Source organism: Phodopus roborovskii, unplaced genomic scaffold (genome assembly GCF_943737965.1).
Source record: "Phodopus roborovskii unplaced genomic scaffold, PHOROB, whole genome shotgun sequence".
In the NCBI taxonomy this organism is placed as follows: Eukaryota; Metazoa; Chordata; class Mammalia; order Rodentia; family Cricetidae; genus Phodopus; species Phodopus roborovskii.
The window spans coordinates 2,042,996-2,064,568 of NW_026126459.1; the positions used below are offsets into that span (position 1 = coordinate 2,042,996).

At 40.5% G+C, this 21,573-nt stretch overlaps 2 protein-coding genes across 28 annotated transcripts in view; both read right to left on the bottom strand.

Moving 5' to 3' along the window:
* The window catches only part of Mb (myoglobin), a 205,153-nt gene that overhangs the window by 127,534 nt on the left and 56,046 nt on the right, over positions 1-21,573 (bottom strand). The gene's annotated exons all lie outside the window — the stretch shown is intronic.
* Positions 1-21,573, bottom strand: part of Rbfox2 (RNA binding fox-1 homolog 2) — a 246,182-nt gene that overhangs the window by 67,665 nt on the left and 156,944 nt on the right. Inside the window, exon 1 of one of the 26 annotated variants that reach the window (XM_051189281.1) lies at positions 16,530-16,571. The exons of 23 other annotated variants lie outside the window; for them this stretch is intronic. In XM_051189281.1, the coding sequence (XP_051045238.1) occupies positions 16,530-16,556 (27 nt within the window). In that variant the 5' untranslated portion in view covers positions 16,557-16,571. Of the gene's footprint in view, positions 1-8,053; positions 8,079-8,356; positions 8,643-16,529; positions 16,572-21,573 lie in introns of those variants that run through there. 2 more of the 26 variants (XM_051189282.1, XM_051189287.1) reach the window with 2 other exon arrangements.

Sequence of the window (21,573 nt, forward strand, 5' to 3'; positions counted from 1 at the left end):
CTTCCATATACCCCTTCCCACTCTCCTTTAAATTCATGGCCTCTTTTCTCACTAATTGTTATTGCATACATATATGTATATACATATACATATACATTCCTAAATACAACCTGCTCTGTATGTCACTTGTTTTCGGGGCTAACCACTGGCACTAGACAACCAGTTGGTACGCTCTTCCTAGGGTGTGCTCTCCCATTCCAAGTTTTCTTTATCTGACTATAGTTCTTTGTGCAGAGTTGAAGCCTTGTGGGTTTCTCCCTGTCCACTTTGGCATGTGCACTGGTGTTGAACCTTGTTCAGCTCACATTTGGGCAGTCATAAAGTGAGACTTCAGAGGGCTTTTTCATAAGAGAGAGTCAGAGTAGCCTGCCAAACTGCTTAGGAACTGTCACCATGACCAACCTACATAGGAAAACCTAGACCACTCTAAAAATACAGCAAGGACCAGTATCCCTCTGCTGACCCCAGAGGGATACTGGTCCTTGCTGTATTTTTAGAGTGGTCCAAAGCCCACTTACCACCTAGTTTTATATAACCAGCAAACCAAGTGTGCTGCTTTATATAACTAGCAGACCAAGTGTGCTGCTTTGAGTGAGAATGGTCCCCATAGGGTCATAGATTTGAACACTTGGTGTGAGCTGTGTGGTGTGAGAAGGGTTTGCAGGTGTGGCCTTGTTGGAGGAGTTGTCACCGAGGGTGGGCTTTGAGGTTTCAAAAGCTTAGGCCATTTCCAGTTAGCTCTCTCTCTGCCTCATGCTTGTCTCTCAAGATGTGAGCCCTCAGTCACTGTCCCAACATCATGACTGTCTGTCTGTATCCTGCCAAGCTCTCTGACATGATGGTCATAGATTCCAACCCTTTGGAACTAAAATCCTAAAATAAATGCTTTCTTTTACAAATTGCCTTGGTCACGGTGTTTCAGCACAGCAACAGGAAAGTAACCAAGAAAAGACAAAGAGGAAAAACAAAACAAAACAAAACTAACAAACAAAATGGCCAGGTAGTGGTGGTACACACCTTTAGTCCCATCACTTGGGAGGCAGAGGCAGGCAGATCTGTGTGAATTTGAGGCCAGGCTGGTCTACACAGCAAATTTTTGGACAGCCTCCAAAGCTACAGAGAAACCCTGTCTCAAAAAAACAAAAACCAAAAAACCAAAACAAACAAACAAACAAACAAAAACCCCAAAACCCCAAAAGTAAGTAGAATGCCAAGCAAATACTTATTTTTATAAATAGTTGGAAAGCAGCTCAAAGGAATAACACCTTGCACATGAAAATGATATGAAATTCAAACATTATTGTCTATAAACTATATAGAACACAGATATCAATTCACTTAAGCATCATCTATGGCTTTCCCAGTGCTACAGCAGCAGAGCTGAATAGAGGAGACAAAAACAGGGGCCTGTAGAGAAAAAAAATGGTAATTAGCAAACATTCCAAAAAAGGTTTGTGGGTCAAGTTATGAGTCTTTCAAAATCCAATCTCCTTTGCTTAAGTCTCAAACTGTCTCTTTAAAACAGCTTGCAAGAAAAGCCAGAAGATGGCTTAGCAGGTAAAGATGTTTGCCACTAAGCCTGTACACCTGAGTTTGATCCCTAGAACTCCCATGGTAGAAGGACAGACCCAACTCCAGCAAGTTGTCTCTGACTCCACACACATGTGTGCTCTCTCTCTCTCTCTCTCTCTCTCTCTCTCACACACACACACACACACACACACTCACACATATACATGCAGCTTTGCAAGCAATCTCATAATCAACACTAGGTTAAAACAAAAACATAGTCATGGACATAAGTCATTCATCAGTAATTTCACAAATAATTACTGGTTTCTATTATCATGTCTTCTATATAAAGATTCTTTTAACCAAAAAGGAGATATCAATCAAAATTTGGTGCCAAAATATTTTCCTGAAATTTTCAATGTTCAAAGTTTCACACATTTTTAAGTAATTAATTAAATGCAGACAGTCTTACATACAGCCTGGTCTGGCCTTGAGTTTCCAATCCTCTTGTCTCAGACTCCCATGCACTGTATTACAAGTATGCATGACCATATCTAGCTCAAGTTATAATTTTAAAAAATCGTATTCTTTTGTTAATAACTACCTGCTATATCCATTTTCTTCTGAATTGGTTAGGTAGAAAATACTACTCTATATTCTGAGAATGATAGCTCCTTTAAAAGGAAAATTTAAAGGACATGATGGGAACAATATGAATATTTTCACTGTTAATTCAACTACCATTTTCAAAATAGTATTTCTAACAGTAAGTTAAAATGAGAATCTTGGGTGAGTGAGATGGTTCTTTGGGAAAAAGTGTTTGCCACCAAGTGGCCTGAGTTTGATTTCTGAGCCGATGAGAAGAAGATAAGCAACTCTTCAAGTTGTCCTCTGACTTCTACCCATGTGTATGAAGAGTGCTCTCACACAGATACGTACACACACACACACACACACACAAATCAGCCAATCAATAATCTTGATTGTCCATTCAGGAGTTGAGGCAAGGCTCAGAGGTTCTTACCAGTAAGGCAGTGGCATGCTATAAAATGGAACAGAAAAATAATACTTTATAGGGGAAAAGATATTAAAAGACAAACTTTGATAAAGACATGGTACTTAGTAATACTGAGTATATTAATATATTAGAGCATATTATGAGTATATATATAATATACTAAATATAATAAATTGATATTTATACAAATACAATTAGTCTAGGACAGTAAAGATTTCAGAAACTGTATTTTCTTTTCTATGAATACTAATTCAAAGAATTAGGTAAAATGGGCCAAGACAACAGAAGATTAAAGGGAACAATCAGTAGTATTTTCCAATGGTGTGTGTGTGTGTGTGTGTGTGTGTGTGTGTGTGTAAAATCAATCAAAACATTTAGGTGACTCTAGAAGAAAGTAGGAGATGTGAGAAGGTAATAGCAGAGACAGACTCAGTTCTCCATAAGGAAACCGTGTCCACTTTCCAGCAACCACCATGGAACTGCCCACATATAATCAAGCAACATAGGAATCTGGAATTAAATAGCTTTCATGTTGGAAATCTCTTTGTACTCAAGGCTGACTAGGTTGCTTGACCTCTAGACTCTTAAAAGTTTCAGGCATAAGGGGGGTGTGGACGGGGAACTACCTCAACAGGGTGTGACAATTACTAAAGGGTGATTTGCAAGCAATCATAATTCACATTTGTAAAGGCAGTATGTATATATCAGGGTATAATCAGTAGGTATGTAAAATGTAGTTATTTTAATGACAGACATTATTGCTGGTACTTAAGAACAAGAATGTTGGATATAAATTCTTTGGGTTTCAGTGAGTTACTTTAGGTAAAGTGCTGAGAATGGCATTTGATAATGGCATCACATACTTGCATAAAGGGTTAGCTGCTATGAGACTGTTCTAGACAACAGGAAGAGTGGGTTGCTTAGGAGGTTCCTGCCCTTATGGAGTTTAGGGGATGAGGAGAGATAGACAATGATAAGCACTAAGAACAGTGGCAAGAGGATGAAAGGAAGGGTGGAGAGCAGGAGCAGGCAGAAAATGCTAGTTGAAGTGGGACACTCAAGGGCATACATACTCCCTTAAGAGATGGGTGGGGTGAGCAGAGGAAGCCTGGTGGCTTAGGTGGAAAGAGAACAACAGTGAAGAGAGAAAAGGCCTGGCAAGGTGTTTCAAGGAAACAGAGATGGGGCCAGTGCCACCACAGCAGAATCTGGGTGACAGAGATGAGGCTGGACAAACAGGTTCCTGATCATGTAGGTAGGGTCTTGGAGAACTGGAATGGACACAGGATTTTACTTGGGACTCTGAAAGGTTTAAACTCAGAACTGATGAAATCAGACTATCACTTTAGGCGAGTCACCCTTGGCAGTGTCCTCTAAGGAGTTAAGTAACTCCAAGGTTTCCTGAATTTAATCATTTCAGAAATAACAGGACTACTTCAGAGTCTGGAAATGGGCAAGATGCACCACAGAGGAAGACTGCAGCTTGCTGACTGCCTACAAGAGGCTAAGTATCTGAGTTCAAGAACAAAGGTGTTGCTGTCTAATCAGCAGAATTTTTGGGGAGGAAGCCACTGTGACTGTAACTTATAGAGTTCGTGTACAACCTGTGTGATAGAGACAGGCAAGGAAAGAACTGACTGTAGCTTTAGAATGTCAGGGAACACTGAGTGAGGACTTGTGGTTCTAGACTCAAGCATATACAGTAGATCTCTTAGACTGGGGACAGTGGAAGGACATTGGGATGTGACTGATCTTGAGCGACAGCATCAACATCACAAATAGGTTTCATGAGACAACCTAAAGAAAGGTATTACATCATGAGAGGTTAAAAGCTGTGCATTCCATGAACCACAGGTAAGAGTTGAACCTGTTCCCGATAGCCATCTGTACGATGCGACTTTACAATTTCTTCAGGGAGAACACATCCGTGTAGAAGGACTAAGGCTGTTATTACCTCCCAGCATAAAGCTGTCCTCTGGCAATGCAAGCTTCAACAGGAAGCTGTCAAACACTCTCAACTACCAGACTAAGCGGCAAAAAGAAAAACAAAAGTGGGAAGGGACAAATGAAAAGAAGGGGTATGGGATAGAGGCTAACACATTTATAGTATCACAAATGTTCATATTTGTAACATCTCCATTTATGGAATTCTGGATATATTCCAGGAAAGATAAATAATTTTTGGAATAGTGAGACTTTTTAATAGAAGCTAGTTTTTGGTCTTAAAGTAAAGAAATGGTTAAAACTGAAGTTAACAACCAGCATAGAGGAATTGGGAAAGAAACAAAATCACCTTTTCTTTTTGGTTCATTGTAAAGGAACATAAATTTAGCTTCCACCCCCACCCCCCATCCCCAAACTTCTCCCAGAACCCTGCACAGCCCATAGAAAGTGGAAAGTGCCAAAACAAACAGTGTGGGCTCTACTCTGCAGGAGGAGGGGACATGGCTGTGTGGGAAGGAGTGCAACCAGCAGGCAAGAGAATGGAATCACTTCAGATAAAGGCCACAAAATGGAGACTCAATGAAGGGCAGGACTCCCAGATTCACAGAAATGGGATGTGCTTAGCAAATTCACAGGGCAGATTCCCAACATTTCAGAACACACAAACCGAAAGGGGAGAGGAAACTGAAACAAAACAGACATACCTGCTGTCTTATCAGCTTTAACTAAAGCATAAAACACCCCCTCCCACCCCTCTCTTCTAACTACCTTGAATGTAAGAGGGCACAGCTCAGGTGAAAGACGTGGGCCTTCCAGCTACAAAGGGGGGAGACAGCAGACAATGAAGCTGGTGATTCATTACAAAAGAACACACTCCAGAGCAGCCTGCTGCCTGCTGCCACTCAGGCTCACAGCACTATTTAAAGGAACAGCAGGCCCCTTCCCATTCCTAACACCTTCTCTCCTCCAGGTTCTGATGGGAAACAGATTCTGAAGAAAATGCCAGCAAAGCACTCAACTGTCCAAGAAAGGGAGGGCCTGTGTTCCATAGCAGTTGGCAGTCTTAAACCATTGTAGAGTCAAACATCTGCTTTCAGGTTGTAGTATATGCTTTCTGCTTTGCCTAATATACTCTTCCCTCAACAATAAACAGTTTGTATTTTGCTAATTATTTTTAAAGTTAATTAGGTGAAGTCATATCCAACTTTGTTTCTCTAGTTTACACATATTATGAGAATGATTTTTCTTTCCTTTTATCCCACCTTGCTTTTCTATAGCTAGGACAAGCACTATCTTTAGTATGTCAATCAAGTAAAAGAGATTTCAGTGAAAAACTTCTTCAACATGAACAGAGATGAATGTATTTTATTTAAAGTGTCACATGGGCATGTCTGGGTTCTACTGCATGAACATTTTGCCACTAAAATACTATTTTTATTAAAAAGCCAAGTTCCATTTACTGTCAATGATAAAGTTGTTAGCTAGTACAACAAAAAAGGCCACACAAAACTAGAGTTTATGTGATAACAAAGCACAGGGTTTGCACACAGGAACTGAGTAAGAAGTGACGAAATTGCCTTCTCCCACTCAGTGATGGGGATGAGGGACAGGGAGGTAAGTCTGAGGCAAAGACACAGTGAGCCCACATGTGAAGTGACCAAACATTGTATCAATTTTCACATCCTAGCCAGGACACTGATTATGGCAACAAGCCATTTTAACTCTGACAGGCACACCTGACTAGTACTGAAAACTCTTAGGTGAAAGGGCATTATTAAGTGTTTGGATTTGCTGATAGGCTCAAAACATATAGACCAAAAAACAAAAACAAAAAAATCCCTCAAACCAAACAACAACAAAAAACCATAGGATAGAGCAAAGATTTGATCCCACTCATTATTTCCTTTGACTTTGTCTTCTAGATAGCCATCTCCACGACTTTCAGGTAGATGGTTGTAGACACTGAAACAAATGTCACACATTCCTGAATCCCACAGATCCTACTGTCTTTTCAGTTGTATGAATTCAACATTAAGAAAATGTGTTTTCTTTCCCTCAGCATTTGGTACATCTGAGAAAACAAAGATTAAATTTATCTATTAGAATCCTTAACCACTAAAAAAAAAAGCCTCTTCTCAGGTTCTATGTGTTTCTTCAGCCTTGCATCTATAATTACACTTTCCATATATCTGATGATTAGGAGCACAATATGAAGGAAATACAAACATGTATGCATATTCTAACTTGTCACACACATTTCAACGTTTCTAAAACCAAGAGGCAATGCTCTAGGAGGCCACAGAAGTCGGATTCTAGCAGTTTCTGTTTAGAAGACTCCTACACTGATTTTACAATGTATGTGAGAACTGCAGAACCTTATCGTTAAAAGCCTTCCACAGCACTGAAGGTGGCTGCCCTCTAACAGCTCCACACTGGAGACTTGGTGTGGATTCAGGTGAAGAGAGTAGCATCTCACAGGCTTCAGAGAGAAATCAAGGCATGGGTTTTCTTTCTATGGAGATTTTGACAAAATAAAGTGACATTTTAAAAGCATTAATTAGATTTTAGGAAGAAGTAAGAAGTATTTAAAAGAAAAATTCAAGAGTTTCTCCACTTTCCAAAGACAGAATTTCTTGACAACTCCCCCAACTTAAACTTGGAGAAAATTGTCCTTGGAAGGATTTATCTTTTGAAATTTTCCTCTTCTCTGGGTCAGGGTGGATTCATCTCTACAGGTTCCCCTCCTTCCAAACAGCACTGCAGGGCATTATATAACATTTAACTAAACAAGGCTCCAGCACCAAAGGCGATGCCTCTATGGATAGCTTGCTGTCTCTCGCCCTCCGGTGGTGACTCTGAGAGGCAGAGGGGAGAGAATACAAAAAAGGGGCAACCTCCTTAAAAGGAAAGCACTGTCCAGTGAGGGAAGCCTGGGGCAAACTGATCCCAAGTCTAAGACTAAAGGGTCTGAAAGTCATATCATGGAAATGATGTCCTCTGATAAGGCACAGCCTCACCACTTTCTCCCAAGCCACACATAAAGAAAAGGGGGGTAAAGGAGCATACAGTAGAGTAATAACCAGAAATATATCCCTGCCAGGAATGGACAATAATCACCTTTCCATTTGTCGGGAATGACTTGCTAAAATGCAGAGTAGACACTGCTTGACACAACCAGAGAGGCAGAGAGAGGGGGGTGGGGAGAGGAGAGAGAGATGGAGATCTTCCATTTCCTACTCCATCTCCTTCAAATGTCTTTTAAAGCGGGCAATTGTCACTTATGTACAGATTTATCCTGTCAGGGAAAGCAGTACCTGCCTCTGCTACACCAAGATGCTTCGTGTTCCTTTGGAAAACATCCTTTACCAACGACAAAGCGACACAGACACGAAACATTCTTTCCTAGCCTTCATTTTTGATAATCTGTTTAGAAAGAAGAGAGCAAACTGCAATTTTAAAGCCAAGCCCGAGGAACCCCAGTGAATCAGCTTTCCCAGTAACACAAATTCTTCTGCAATTCTTAAAAGGAAGTCACTCCCTCTCCCCTTTTTCTGGCAGTCCACAAGAATCTCTTCCTACCTCTGCAGTCTCTCTCCCTCCCTCTTCTCAGAACCAAGACAAAGAGGTAGACAAATCCCCACAGGCTCTTTCCTGAGCTACAGCTGCACACTACAGGAAACTGGGATCAGCAATGGAGCCGAGGGAGGGGGAGAGAAGGGCACCGATAATAGTACACATGCTCCAAGGACCAACACTTCAGCTGATAACAATAAATCTGCCTTTTAAAGAAGACCCTCATTAAAACTTGTCTGGCTACACTCCACCCCAAGACTTTTCGCAGATGCCTGAGACAGAAATGTGTGGAGGACGCACAAGTCTTACCTGAGTTACCATTTTCTTTTTCTCCATAAACCAGAAGAAGCAGATGATAACCAGTTGAAAGCCGCCGTAGTGGGGCACACCTCCGTGGCTCTCTGCCACCCCGTCCCCAGCTAGCTGGTGAAGGGCGGGTGACTGGATTCCCTTTATTCGTTTTCCTGCCTTTCTCTTTCTAGTGTTTCTTCCTTTCTTTTCTCTTCCTCTCTGGCAGTCTCTCCCCCTCCTTCTTTCTCCAGCTCCCTCCCATATCTCAGGCAGATGGCTGAAGGAAGCCCCACCCCTGAATGCCTAAGGTAATTAATCAGAGTAGAGCCCCACCTCTTCCTCCTCCCCCCCCCCCCCAAGCAGGCTGACAGCTCCCAACTCCAGAAGCAGGCCTGCTGGAGAACGGCAGTTTGGCCTGTGCTTTACTGTGCGCAGGCGTGAGTGTGTATGCTGAGTGTGTGTATGCGCTCAAGCACATAGGGCGAAAGGGGGGGGGGGAGAGTGAAGGGAGTAGGTGCCATGTGCTAGCATATTATAAGGTTGTGATGGTGGTATTAATTATATTGCTCTAAAAACACTTATTACAACTTATTACAGTTAATACAGATTTAAGAGATTATGACCATAATAAAAAAATTAAAGTTTTTTTTTCATTGATGGACATTTATAGATAAAAGGTGTGGAGTGAAAAGTTTTCAAGGACAGCAACACAGAATGGTGCTAGAAGCCTTTTCAAGGGCAGCAACACAGAATGGTGCTAGAAGCCAGAGGCGATGTAATGAGGGCACAGGACTAGGAGAGAAGGGAGGTCAGTTCCATGCCTATTTTTCTCTCTTCTAAAAACCCTGGAGATTCTGAAAAAGGTGTCATCATAAATCTCAAGGTGTGCACATCTGAGCAGGGAAGCTCCCTAACTTCACAAAGTTCAGGTTAATGAGAAATGCCTTTCTTGCTCTCCTTACTGTGTTTCAGCCTATAGCCTATATATCCACACTGGCACATGTGTCATCACTGCAAACAGTAACAGTTACTACAGAGCTCCGAGAATACAGTGGCTTAGGAGAATGTTTACTCCACACAAATGCTTCTTTTAGGTCCTCACATTTAAAACTCAAAATAAAAAGGCCTCCTGTTGATGAACTGGGCAGGAGCGCTCATCTCATTCTGTCCTTTACTAGTGATCTCTGAAGGTAAATTTCATCATCTCTATATAAAGACTCAAATTATGTGAATATTTGATAAACTTGGGACTTTTGCCAAATGTCTCATAAAACAGATCTTTAACTGGATTCTGACAAGATCCTGTTCTATAGATTACATATTTTAGTTATACTATATTCACTGAAATGTAGACGTCAACTGCAAAATTAGCTCCTTATTTTAAAAATAAATACTCAAAACTCTAAGTCAGTTAACACAACAGTGGAGGTTTTTGCTGTCTCCACCAGGACTGTCTGGCATGATGCAGAACCAGGCTTTTAAAATGAAACATGTAATACTGTTGGTTGGCATTTTGCCAACACACCACTATCATGTTCTCTCAATTGCCAATTATTTTAACAATTCCAAAAAGAATGCAGGAACCATTAACAAAATCTGAAGACCTCAGTCAGGGTAGTGTATTGATTGTGTAATAGGCAGAAACTGTTCTGATATTTTACAGATATGAAGAAATATGTGCAAAAAAAATAATCTTGGGGTAGAGAGATGGCCCAGTGGTTAAGAGTGTGCACCTTGCTTGCAGAGGACCTGAGTTCAGTTCCCAGCACCTATCCTGGGCAGCTCCAGGTGACCTGGCACTCACACATGCGTGCACGTGTGCGCGCGCGCGCACACACACACACACACACTTTTTTCTTTTTTTAAGGATGGGGTCTTCAAGTACTATGTTAAGCAAACAAGAAATGGGAGAGGAGTATACCACAAAATTAACACCTTTATGAACATGCTAAAGTGGTGAAAATTCTGGGCTCTTGGGCAAAGGATATCAAAAACTTTAATAGGCAAAGAAAGAAAGGGTAGGCAAAAGCAGAATGTGACAATGCACTTTAAGAAAAAAGTTGTATTTAAGAAATAAATGTATTTTCAGCTTTGCCTTTGAATCCAGCAGGCCATTATACTACCCTTGACAAAAAGCCACAAGCACCAGAAAATCTACTTGGATGCGACTTCAGTTCCCTACTATAAAGATAAGGGGGCTTTTTTTTTTTTTTTTTTTTTTTAAGTGAAAGGGGAAATGAAAGGCTCCCATAAACAAAAGTGTTGGACAGGATAAATATTTCCATGAGCCCTGAAACTTAAACTGCATTTTTATACATAGGATTAATATTTTAAACTACAAATAATAGCCTTACAAGTTCATTATCACAAAGGGATAGTGTAAGCTAAAAATAAAATCCTCAGAAATGATTTTTATGAAGTCTTGAATACAGGATCACCATGAGTACTGGGTGGGCAGTGGTATTTTGAAGTGTGTTCCTGACTTTAAAGGTTGACATTAAGGACAATTTGCTCTTTGGTGCCCAAGAGATAGAAGAACAATTGAATAGCCTGAATCTGTCCCAGCAAAACAGCTGAAGTCCCTGATGGCTGAGTGTACCAAGGAAAAGCTCATTTGACAGTCTGTTTTTGTCTCTGTCTTGGAATGGAAAGATAGGCAGGGTTAGAAGGATGGGAAGGTGGGCATCTGAACAGAGTACCACAGTCAGCTAAAGAAGATTATGTCTACCCTGATGGAGTAGCCTCTGGCTTTCAGAGGTATGCCTGGACATGGGAGGTACTCGAAATATTTGCTGAATAAATACATACAGAGAAGTGTACCTTGTGTCTCAATTTTTTATCATTTTCTTGGCATTTCAGTCTTCAGAACCTGTGCTTCCTTTCTTCTATGCTGCTCATCTGAAATTCATCTCAGTGAGTCACTGAGATCTCCAGGTGATGACCAAATTCAATGGACATTCCACATCGTTTCTGACATTTCTGTGGCATTTGGATTCCTATCTTTGGGAAACTCACCCTTAGCTTCAAATGTTGCTTCATCTACTGCCACCCCACCAGCCACAGCCACACAGGAGCCTGGGTGCTGTTGTTGCTGGACCTCAGACTACAGCTGTCCCTTGGCAGCATTCCAGACAATGAAGCTCCCTCAGCTGTTTACCCATCTCAAAGTGTGTGTGTGTGGGGGGGGGAGAGGGAGAGGGAGAGAGAATATACCAGTCATTTTTACTTTTCTTGTTCCCCATTCACTTCCTTCTTCTGCACTCTCTGAATGCTGATATTGCATGAGATGCCTCAATCTCCTTTCAGTGTAACTAGGAGCTTATCCTCCCAAAGTGCACAGCTCCTTACACCAGCACCCCAGTTGTAATGTCTCCTTCTGTGCTTTTCTGTGCAGAGAAGAGCCTATTTCAGATTTTCAGAAAGAATCCAAACCTCAAGGAGCTGGCACTGACAATACCTGTCTAGGTTGTTGGAGCTCATTCCATTGCCTTCAGTTAACAATGCTCATCAACCTTGAGGACTCTTTCTTTCTGAATCTTACCCACATCTTTTTCTAATTTCAGAGCAGAGTATCCAACCATTCAAAACAGTCACCTCTGTACTTCTTTAAAGTACCAAACTGGGACTGATAGGATGTCTCAGAATGAAAGAGCATTAGCTACCAAGCCTGACCTAAGTTCAAAGAGAACAGGCCTTTGCAAGTTGTCTATGACCTTCATTCATGTTCTGTGACACATACACATGTGTATCCATACCCCTCAATACACACATACACTCAGACACACGTTTAAAAAACAAAACAAAAACCAGCCTTTATATCCAAAATGGAACCATTGATTTACAGGACAGCCGAGTGAGTGCCTGCTGTGCTTATACCAGGCATTCCCTAACTCTGAGGAAAACAGCAACGGATCTTTTCATGTGATTAGCATGCCTGTCTTATTGGTGACAGCTATTGATTCTGAAGACCTTACTCTCAGATGGCTTCTGAACAGTGTATTAGCTCACTATATCCTCAGGACATGGTGAGGGAGTGAAATCTCCTTTGTAGATTTTACTCAGCTAGGTTAGGGGAAACACCTTGCCCATAGGCAGTCAGGCTAGCAAGCTGTAAAAGTTGGGGTCAAGCTCAAACCCACAGTGGAGGGCTCCTCCTTACTCAAAGCTGCATTAAGTTAGAGAAAGTCCTGTTTTTTCTGCCTGCCCATGCCTATGCTTACAGACTTTCCTCTGTAGCTGTTCCTCTGCTGGTGTCTCTGGTTTATCCCCCAAGCATCTTACTGCTGCCAGTAATCTTTCTAAACACAAATATCTGCTATTTCTCTATGGGGGGGGGGGAAAGAGAACCTCTTTGGTTTTGTTAACTGTTAATTGTACACAATTATAAGTGGCACCACCCAGCTAAAAATCTGGGTATTTGGCTTACATTTCCTTGATGGCCGAGGCTGTTGAACACTTTCTTGTATAGTTATTATCTACAAGTACTTTTTTTGACAACTGTCTACTTCACTCATTAGCCCATTTACTTATTCGTAAGGTTTGTTATTTTGGGACTTAGTTTTTGAGTTGTTCATGTAGTCTGGTATCAATCCCTTGCCAGATGAAGAGTTGGAAAGGGCTCCCACTCTGCAGTTCTCTTCACTCTGACTGTCCCTCCTAATCCACTCCTATTCATCTGCTTTTCCCATTCATTCTTGGTTACCAGAGTTCCACTCAGAAAGTCCATGGCTGTGCCTGTATTCTGAAATGATTTCCCTATAGTCTTTTCTAGTAGTTTCAAAGTTCTAAATCTTGTACTAAAGCCTTTTGGCTATTTTGAATGGACTTTTGTGCCAGGTGAGAGAAAGATTTCATTTCTGTTCTCTACCTGTAGATATCTGGTTTACCCAACACTATTTGCAATGTGTGTTTTGGTGTCTGTGAGGAAACAGGTTGCTACAAATGTGAGGCTTTATTTCTAGATCCTCTATTCAGTGCAGAGGTCTTTTTGTGCCAGAGCTATACTGACTATAGATCTTCAGTATAATGTTTAGTTGGTATAGTGCTATCTCCAGCATTACTTTTTGATAAGAATTGCTTTGGCTACCTGAGGCTCTTTGTGCTTCCACATGAATTTTAGGGTTCCCCCCAAGAATGTCAGTAAATTTTGAAGTAACTTTATTGGCTACTTTGGGTAATACAATAATTTTACTGCATTAATTCTGCTGATCCATGAACACGGGATGTACTTCCATCTTGTAGTATCTCCTTCAATTTCCTTTCCTCATATTTTATATTTTTGAAATTTTCTTATTTTATTGGTTGGGTTTATTACTGCCCTTCCTCCTCCTTATGTCCCTCCCTCCCTCCCTCTGTTCCTTCCTTTTGGGCTAATGAGATCATTTTTCCTGGAAAACTCCCAACTCTTTCAGCAGGACTGAAAGCATCACCTGTGTGTCTAGCAGACCTGTCAGAATCACAGCTCTGACCCTCTAGTCCTGTCACATACTGCCACACGGAACAACTAGTTAGTTCAATGTTGTTTCTATTCCAACCCTTGAAAATAGGCTTCTATTTGTGGATCCATTCTCCAAGGCTTACTTACAGAAATCCTCACCCCTGAAAACATTTCCTGCTTCTCTGCTTTCCATATCCCAGTTAGTCATCCCACATCTGTGTGAACACTACCTTGGCACCTATCATGGACATAATAAGAAGCCTCTGCATAATTCTGACTACACTGTGAGCAGCCAGAGGGTAGAAATCATGTTTTATATCCATACTGGTCAGAGGCGGTAGGTGTTTAAGCAGTTAGGAACACCTACAAGAATTTCAGGGCCTGGCCTGGTTAATTCCAGCTCTAGGGAGGGAGAGACATGTTGATCTTGAGGTTCAAGCCAGTCTACAAAGTAAGTTTTATATACAGCACAATAAAATAAATAAACAAAGGAGAAAGAATCTGGGGAAGTGTTTTGAGACAAGGTGTCTCTGTGTAACAGCTCTTGACTCCCAAGTGCTAGGACTAAAGGTGTGTGCCACCACAGCTCGGCTAGGAGAATTACTTTAGGTATAACTTCTCTTATCTTTTTTTCTGGGCAAGGAAACTCAGAGTCTCTTAAATCCTTCTCTAACAAGCCTCTATCTTTTTAAATCTACCTGTGTTTTTAAACTGACTGGATTCTACAGGAATTATAAGTAATAAAATAATAAATTTCAACGGCACGCTCTTGGGCAGTCATTATTTTATTAATATTAAGATCAAGTATGTGAAATACTTTGTTGCCCTCTGTTGGAAAGAACTCACTTTGCTTCATTATCTCAACATTAGCAATTTTAGAAATGCTCAATTAAAAACAGATATTACTCTTATTAAAAAATACTATTCCGTAATGTCCTCAAGTGTGTTCATTGTATGCATCGGTACACAACTCCAAGTATTATGCAATGGGTATAATAATATAAGCTTAGAAAAAACCATTTTATAGTCAGTGTAAGAGTGTGCCGCAAGCTGGGGAGTGGTGGTGTGTGACTTTAATTCCAACACTCAGGATGCAAAGGCAGGTGGATCTCTGTGAATTTGAGGTCAGCCTGGTAACAAAGTGAGTTCCGGGATAGCCAGGACAGTTACACAGAGAAACCCTGTCTCAGACCACCTCCCACCAAAAGTGTAGCAAACAACCGTCTATCAATGCACTAAAAACTGTTCCATCAAAAAATTAATAAATATGTTCATAAAATAACTTTTAATCCTCCCATGTAAAACTTTTTTTCCCCCAACCTCACTAATTTACTGGTGTGGCAGAATGAAGAAAACAGTTTTAGTTTTAACATCTCATTCCCTGTATTTCTGAGCTATCTTACTAACAGAGCAAGGCCAGGGAAGTACAGTTTAAAATACCCCATGTTTACCAATAATAAGTCTAAGTGAATAAAAAGATTTAGAACATCAACTCAGCTAATCAAGAATGAATCAAAGTTTCACTGCCAAAGCTTTTATCCAGTTGTATTATAGTCTTAAGAGAACTTTTTCCACAAAGAGATTTTATGCTTTTGGTAACTGGAAGCTGTTCACAGCTGCATCTCATTGAGGTCCAGTGTTTACTTTTAAGAAGATTTGCTTCTAGTCTAGTCTCATGACATGTCCAGTCTTAAGCAGGGAGAAAAACCAATACCCTGTTGTATCAGTACAGTAAATAGCTCACAGATAAATAAAATCCATAAATGCTACAAACCTCATCATGACAAATGTGATGTATACTTGCATTTTATCTGAAAAATCAAAAATCATGGAAATGGCTATGTACTTCCCACAAAACACCAACATCAACATGTCAGGACACTGTTAAAGAGAATCAGAATACAACCTCCACAAGGTTCTAGGACTAGGGCCTTGAAAGGGAGTTTGCTCACCAGGCCCTAAACTTAAGATCTTGAGGGGATGGAGGTAGGTGGGGTTAAGATCCTGGCCATCTTTTTTAATTCTGTATATCTCTGTTCAACCTGAAACTAGGTGCTGGCTATTAGAAATGTCATCTGAAAGGACAGTAATTAAGGATCATGAAACAGCTGTAATTCAGAATTTAAACAATCAATAAAAATGAAGTTATTCCAGCTGTGGTAAGTAGAACAATTACCACAGCAGGAGCCAGAAGCCAGAACTCTTCTTTATTTACTCTCTCTATACTGCTACCAACTGAAAGGCATTTACACAATGTAATATGCTTTATAATGGCTTAACCGTTTCTGGTTCTGGGTTTCCACAAATTAACAATGAAAATTTCATTAATTCTACCAAAAAACAATTGAAAATGTTAGGCTAAAACCACATTAAAATAGTCTAGGCATGGCCTTGATTATATATTACTTCTCTGAAAAATATATTAGCACTTAGAGAGGGACACCTGTGCCTCTAAATTGCCTCCAACGAGCCTAAAGTGGTGGCACTATAAATATTACATCTATACTGCCCAACCCATTCTTTCCCCCCCAATCTGACACTCTGGAATTTCTAAAAAGGAAAAGCCAACCACTCCTGTCCAGTTATCACTATTACAATAAAATCTCTTGCTATAGCGAATTAAAAAAAAAAAAAATCTTCAGAAATCTATCCCAAATGGCACTGAGACAAATGACGGAAAGCCTGTATTCTTTTGTCATAAAACTTTCACAACAATCAAATAGTGTCTGGAAAACAAGTCATAATGCTGCTTACCTGGACAAGGGGATACTGATAATCCATGCAATATACACCATACATAGCAGAGGGAAAGAGACTCCAGATCTGGATCACCCTGTTTTGTTTTGTTTGATGTGTCCTGTCCAATGGAACTAGAAGTACCCTCAAAAAAAGGGAGAAAAAAAAATCCTTGTCCTACTTTTCAGTCTACACAGAAAGTTGTGCTGGCTCAGCTGGTGAAGTTGGAGTTTGGTTCTGACTAATAGGATTCAGCAGTATACAGAAGAGATGTTCAAAGAGAAGCAAACCAATCCAATTGAGTTAGCTGAACACACTAAAGACAGCACTAGGGATTGGATTTTAGCTGACAACTCCACCAGAAAGCCAAGAGGCAGAAGATGACAGCCAGCGGGAAGAGACCTCTGGCTCCTTAAAGTGACAAACAAGGGCAGAAGCACAAGGTATCTGGAGCCAAAAAAGTATTCCTCACCTAGGACATGGGAGGCAAGTGGGACTGTATTATCTCTAGCCCTCCCTTGGGCGGGAATGCTCATTCCACAAACACACACACACACACACACACACACACACACACACACACACACACACACACACACACACACCTCTTCCTCCCTTCCTTCTCACTCTCAGGCAGAGACAGGTGTAGGATTAGCAACATAAAGCCCAGCCATGGAAGAACTGGCTGAAAAGAGTCACACTGATATGCAGTAAATGGTCCCTTTCATGATACTGTATGTTTCTGTATCATTTAACACACAACCCCCTCCTGCTTTAACAGGAGCTAAGACAGCTGGCAGGATCAGCTAGAAAAAGAGGAGGGTGGCCCCAACTCTGAGCAATATGAATCCACTGGAGGCTTGCAAATATGCAGGGCGTACTCTCAGCTGTTCCAGTCAAACTTGGAGGGATTAACTGCTGCTGCCTGTAAAGAGGTGGGGGTGGAGAGGTTGCTACAGATAAGCAGTTGCTTTCTTCCTTATAGGGAGCCACTTCACCCACCCTGCCATTGTTTGCACACACATGTGCACACATATTTCTGTAACTGATATTAAAAGCAGTAACAAATACAGACAGGTGTGAGGTTAGTTGACAGCCACAGCAAGCTGGAGTTGGCTTTCATCTACAATCAAAACAGCTAAGTAGTCCTAGGAAAATAACACAAAATGCACAAAGAAAAGAAAAGAAACACAATGGCTTGGAGAGACACACCAGGTAAAACTATTCCTCTTAAGAAATCCTCCATTGGGAGAAATATTCAAAAATCCAAAATGACAACTTTAAGTTTGTTTCAGTGTAATGACCTCCTAATCTGCTAAGGCAGAGCCACTAACATCAGGATGTGCCTTCACAGGATTAGGGAGGGAGGGTTAGGGACTGCTCATACAGCTGCTTCCACACATCTTCAGCACAGCCTTCTATGGCCAATAAAGTTATGTGCAAGAGAGCTCAGGAGAAACTGTTCTTTAAGGTTCAAATTGCACCAACACATCTAGAGATGGTTTTCCAGGTACAACATGTACCCTAAATCAATCAAACAGACTGCAAGGACCATACAAAATACTAGCTTGCCAGCACTGATTCTCTATGAATTATGAATGAAAATAAAAAATAAATCAATTCAGCCAGGCAGTGGCTCACACCTTTAATCCCAGCACTTGGGAAGCAGAGGCAGGCAGATCTTGTAAGTACGAGGGCAGCCTGGTCTACAGTACAGAGTGAGGCTACACAGAGAAACCCATGTCTTTAAAAAAAAAAAAAAAAAAAAAAAAAAAGCCAGCCACTTCAATATAATTAAAACAGCTTGTATGATGGAGCATGCTTGTAAATCCCAGTATTTACATATACTCTACATAAAGTATTATACTAGAGAAATTAGTAGCAACAGTCTGGTGCAAAGCACTCTGAAGGCAAAGGTGAAGTCAGAAGTGAAATACTACCATAGTACAAACTGAAACACCATGAGCAACTTCCCACACTTGAACTAGTATTGTTAAAAGATACACTCTACACACTCTTCCACAGTGTTTCTTATCATTAAATTGTAACACCTCCTTTGTCAGCCCTGAAGGAAGATTAGAGAGGCTCTTAACATCTTACATTTGCCTGGCAACATCTTGAAGCCTATGGTATACATTTTAATTGTCCACTCTGAAGCTAATAAATAACAGAAAAGGACTGGGGGTAGGTCTCAGGGATAAGCAGTTGCCTAGCATGCAAAAGACCCTGGGTTCTATCCTAAGGTGGGGAGGCAGGGGCAGGTGTCTGCAATAAAAAATCTTACCCAAAATATCCCCTTAAATCACGGAATTCTATGTTACTCCAACTTCACTACATGGTATAACGGAGCAGTCTTCAAGATTGGTCACATGATACTTGTCAGTTAGCTCCTTACATCACTAATAATCTGAGATTCTGACCTGGTGGTCTAGTCAGTGGTGAGCATAGATGGAGGACTGATATGAAAACTTGAAAATGATACTGAGATCATAATACTAAACTATGACTGACAAACTTAAAGCATCATCAATTAAACCAACTTGAAAGCTGGTGAATTAATTTCAGGCGATTAAATGCTCAGGTGATATTATATTTAAGATAACAGAAGAAGCCAGGTATTAGTGACACCTTTAACCACAGCATTCAGGAGGCAGAGGTAGGTCAATCTCCGAGTACCAGGACAACCAAACCCAACCAACCAAACAACAAAAGGGTGGGAGCAGGGAGAGACACTCAGAGAGAAGGCAAAGGGCTGTAAGTAGACTTTATAGATCCCTGAACTTCTAGAAAGCAGACAGAATAAAATTAAGTGGGGCTTTGTACTTGGGGGGAGAGGGGTCCTCTTAAGAGCCATAACACAGAGGGCATTTGCTACTTTTCTGCAACCCACACCCCTTAACAATGCCATGTAGCAACATGTACAGGCTCAAAAGAATGAGGATTTAGAAAGCTGCACTTACTTCTCAGAGTTGGTTTGGTGACATTGGTTAGTAGTTTGATCAATGCTGATCAAAACAAAAGTAGAAAGCACACCTGAGTATGAATTTCACCAAAACTTTCTGTCCTGGGCACAGATAGATACATAAGACAGCTACTAGTACCATCAGTGGCACACCCTTGGCTTTTCCTTTGGGGTTTGCCCCTGTGCCTCTGATCATTATTTCCTTATGCACCCCAGAGTCTGAATCTAAAATCTTTCAGGGCCTACCTTCAACCCTGCTCTATAGGGCTCACTTATGCTATGATTTCCTGATAGGGATGTCCTTCTGTATGCTGTGAATATATGAATAAATGCTGACTGGCCCATAGCCAGGCAGGAAGTATAGGTGGGCCTACTGGACTAGGAGAATGCTGGGAAGAGGAAGGCAGAGAGGAGAGAGATGGCATGTAACTACCGGGAAGATTCTCTGATAAGCCAAAACCGCATGGAGATACACAGATTAATAGAAATGGGTTAATAATTAAAAGAGAACTAGCCACTAAGAATCCTGAGCCACAGGCCAAACAGTTTATAATTAATATAAGCCTCTGTGTATTTATTTTGGGTCTAAATAGCTATGGGACCAGGCAGAACAGAAACTCCACCTACAGTTTCCTCCAAGATTGAAACATTCCATCCAACAGGGAAACTCTTTAAACAAGAAGGCATACAACTCAAAATAGTTTCAGGAGGTCCCTGAAAGTGAGCAGACTCTCTAGACCCTTGGCCAGAAAAAGATATGCAGTAAAGACAGATTCAGGGAAAAAAAAAAAAAAAAAAAAACCAAAAACCCACAAAAACCAAAACCAAAAAACACCCTCTAAATGTTTTACAATGAGTTTAAATATATACCTAGGCTTGGGAGAGAAAGGAAAAAGGATAGAGAAAATCCTAGAAAGAAAGAAAGGAAGGAAAGAAAGCAAGGATGGAATGGAGGAAGGAAGGAAGGAAGGAAGGAAGGAAGGAAGGAAGGAAGGAAGGAAAAGAAATAAGAGTAGCTGGGTGTGGTGGCACCCAGCACCCAGGAGACAAAAGCAATCAGATCTCTGTGATTTCATGGCCAACTTGGTCAAGAGAGTGAGTTCAAGGGCAGCCAAAGTCACACAGAGAAACCCTGTCTCAAAAAACAAAAAATAAAAATAAAGAAATAATAATAATAATAATAATAATAATAATAAAAGCCACATAAACATGGAAAGTACACAGAGAGTCTGGATACTGTATGTTATCGTGTTGTCTTTGAATTGTTTGATTGCTGAGGAAGGAGCAATAACTGCTAAAAGACATTTGATTATAAATGCTGCTGGATTAATCCAATTTATGTATCTAAGTCTAAGGACATGTTACTTTGGAAAAGAGATTGTTTGTTTCCATAGACGATGGAAAGCTGTGGATTCCTTCCAGGCTAATATGGTTTGATGAAACAGTGGCCCAGGTGATCTAAAACACCCAAAACAGTTGAGACCATGTCTCAGACTACTACAGACATGATTTGGCTAGGTTTGGTTTCTGGGTTTTCTCAGGATCCCCATGGTATTATCAGCACCCCCAAACAGCAGGAAGCAGTTTGAAGAGAACAACACCCAAATTCCCAAATACTGTTTATAAATGTTTTCCTCATTTAAATGGAGTTGGTTATAAATGGTTAATTATCACAGCCAATCTCTTTCTAAAGGAAAAAAAAGGGAATATGTTATAGAAATGAATACTTTGTATTGGTATGGATTTTGATTTATTGATACAAATTTAAGGTCAATCTGTTATATGTATTTTTTCCTCTTGTTTAGGTATTGTTTTTATACAGGTCTTTAAAAAATGTATAATTAAATATAGATTATAGTCACCTATAATAGTAAAAACTTACAGTTATGTTAGTTATGATATATATACATATATATGTACATATATATATATATACATACATACATACATACATATGAATGAAATGAACTCAACCTTTCAAAGAACTTCAGAATATGGTATTTAAAATGGTTTATTAGGGGTTTTCTTGATAGTGAGACACAACTGCTCCTGGCAACACCAATTACTTCAGAGAGGAAGCTGGGCATTGAAGAAACGTGT